The sequence below is a fragment of the Chenopodium quinoa genome, unplaced genomic scaffold (genome assembly GCF_001683475.1).
Source record: "Chenopodium quinoa cultivar QQ74 unplaced genomic scaffold, ASM168347v1, whole genome shotgun sequence".
Taxonomy (NCBI): Eukaryota; Viridiplantae; Streptophyta; class Magnoliopsida; order Caryophyllales; family Amaranthaceae; genus Chenopodium; species Chenopodium quinoa.
The window spans coordinates 1,965,231-1,968,120 of record NW_018742238.1 but is presented as its reverse complement, the minus strand read 5'-3'; the positions used below and the strand labels follow the sequence as shown (position 1 = coordinate 1,968,120).

The following is a 2,890-nucleotide window of genomic DNA, read 5'->3' as shown; positions in this document are numbered from 1 at the left end:
TGAAAAACACAATGTGAAGATAAAAAGAAAATGAAGTTTAAAAATCCTAATCACTAGCACCAAGTCACCAAGCGTCATCTGATCCCATTCTTTGTTTCTAAAACGATATATATATATATCATATAGGGAGTGAATATTAAATTAATTTTTTTTTAAATATTCATTCTTCATAACTTAATATTTTAAGAATTTTTTTTGTCAAAAACTACCTAATAAAATCTAAAATTTGTGAGAAACTACTTAATAAAAAAAATGTGATTAGAGACCACCTAATAAAAAGTAAAATGTTGTAAAAGACTACCTTTAGTCGGTTTTCCACCGTTGACTTAATTTTTCGGCGTTGACCCAACACAAAAACCCCGCTTTTATCCTTAAAACCAATGCACCCCCGCTTAATTGAAACTACATCCACCAAGTCGAAACCACCGTCCAACCCCAAAGAGGGTGGTTGGGGGGTGTTTTGGGTGGTCAACGCCGGAAGAATTGATTAACGGTGAAAATCCGGCCAAATGTAGTGTTTTACAACATTTTAACTTTTATGAGCTAGTTTATTACAACATCATTTTTTATTAGATAGTTATCACAAATTTTGGGTTTTATTAGGTAGTTTTTGACAAAAAGTCCATATTATATGAATATATCTAATTGCTATGACGTTCAACTTTCCTCCCCTAACTCTTAATTTGTTTTTCGGAAGAGAATCTATAATTATTGAAAAAATTATTAATTTTAATCCGATTTTACTTTAACAACCTGTGCATTGCAGAGATTAAAAGGCTATTTATTTTTTTACTAAATGGATGAACTTTCAATACCGTAATAGCCATTTCAATTAGAAAACACATGAGAAATTATAAATTGGCACGCCAGCTGAATTGACTATGTAATCTTCGTTGTCATGATTACTCATAAAATGACGACTTCAATATGTTGGTTCTTTTTGGTACATAATTACATGCATAATTACGTTTACTAATCTAGTAACTAGTAATCTCAAATATGCATTATTCATTTTGTATGTTACGTAGAATATGTTGTCAGCCTAACATTTTCCTTTCATTCTAGATTCTAGAATTTCTAAGTTCGCCTTCAAGGTTGTTGACAAACAATTTTCTTTCAATTTTTCTCATTTAACCGAATTTTCTACCTAAAAAAACAAATACTTCCCCCTTTTCCTAATTTCTAATAAATTCACCAACTAAAGTACTAATATACATCTACTAGTACAAATTAATATAATATTTTACACGAGAACATTTTGGTAAACAATTAATTAGTCAAACCATTTAGCAAAGTCAAACAAACTAACTCACTTTAATAACTTTGTAAAAACCCTCAACTATTTAACAACACAAAATTATTCCACAATACCCAAAACTTAGCAATCAATTACGTACAAACCAAAGAAAATATGGTGCTAAAGAGGAGTAGAGAAGAAAGATACAATGTAGAAAGCACAATAGCTATGGCAAACTACTTAATGATGTTATCACAAGGGCTAAAGACCGCAACCGTGACACACAGTGAAGGTCGTGTATTCGAGTGCACGACATGTAACCGTAAGTTACCTTCATTCCAAGCCTTAGGAGGGCATAGGGCTAGCCACAAGAGACCTCGAGCAACAAGCAACTATCATAACCACGATGACAATGATCACTCGATGGATCATACAACGAAGGGAAAACCGAAGATGCACAAGTGTTTAATTTGTGGAGTAACGTTTCCATTAGGGCAAGCACTAGGAGGTCATATGAGGCGGCATAGAGCTGCCCTTAGTGTATCCTTACTTCCTTCTCATCCTCTTGTTTCTTTATCTTTGTCATCAAGTTCTCCAAGTTATGATTGTTCGATTGGGATTAAGAGAAATGGTGGAAGTGTTTTGAGTTTGGATTTGGATTTGAATTTGACTTCTCAAGAAATGGATTATTGGAGATGAAGACCGTTCCTCCTATTTTTGCTTGATTATTTGATTTGTTAATCATTGTATCTAGAAAGTACACTTATTCTTTAATTTTGGTTGATTTATTATGATAACGAACTAATCTTGGAGACGTTTGTTAATTACTTCTTGGCAAATTTGTCTACTTGTAAATTGCTACTACTTTCATTTATTTATTTAATTACAACCTATTTCAGTGTTGTTAGTCTACAAGTGACATCATAATAAATGTTAATGCATTTAGTTAGAACTTTTAATAAACCAAAGAAAAAATAATAATTAAATTTAGTATAAACTTTAAAGTGACCCTAAGCAATAGAGACATACTTCATAAATACTGCATCGACAAAATATTTCACGAATCTATACTAATATTTTAAAACAGGAACTTTTACAAGTTATACAAAGTGTCACGTGGCATCTTCCTAATATCCATTTGTAGTTATATGTTTTATATTTTTTTTATTAATTTAAATGAAACCTTTTCATTTATGTCTTTTCATCATTTAGTTAATTAGTTTTCTATTTCCTTGGATAAATGTAATCTTTCAATGTTTATTTATTTATTTAGGAAAACTCTTTCAATGTTTATTATGAATCTTAATAGCCTCCAATAATAGTTACTGAAAACTTCAGTTTCCAACTCTCATCCCAAATAATAGTCATTATAACTTAGAAATTCTCTTCTTTCTCCCCATTTTTGCATGTCGAAAATTTATTTTCCTTCCTATTTTTCTAATTTGAATTATACAACCTTACACTGCAATTGAGTTGATTTCCTTTCTTCCTACGAAGTATTTCTCTAATTTGAATTATACAACCTTACACCGCAATTGAGTCGATGAATTTTGTAAGACAATTTGGCTAAATTTTGTATCGATTAGTTTCACACTTTCATCAAATTTGTCGATCACAAAAAGGTTTGTTTTCTCTATGTTTAACTCCCTCTGT

The 2,890-nt window shown here is 30.8% G+C and overlaps 1 protein-coding gene across 1 annotated transcript; it reads left to right on the top strand.

Moving 5' to 3' along the window:
- The first annotated feature begins 1,377 nt into the window (after positions 1-1,377).
- LOC110735005 (zinc finger protein ZAT11-like) lies at positions 1,378-2,066 on the top strand. The gene has a single exon (XM_021915127.1). It carries the CDS (start codon positions 1,412-1,414, stop codon positions 1,934-1,936), a length of 525 nt encoding a protein of 174 aa, XP_021770819.1. The 5' UTR covers positions 1,378-1,411; the 3' UTR covers positions 1,937-2,066.
- The last annotated feature ends 824 nt before the right edge of the window (positions 2,067-2,890 follow it).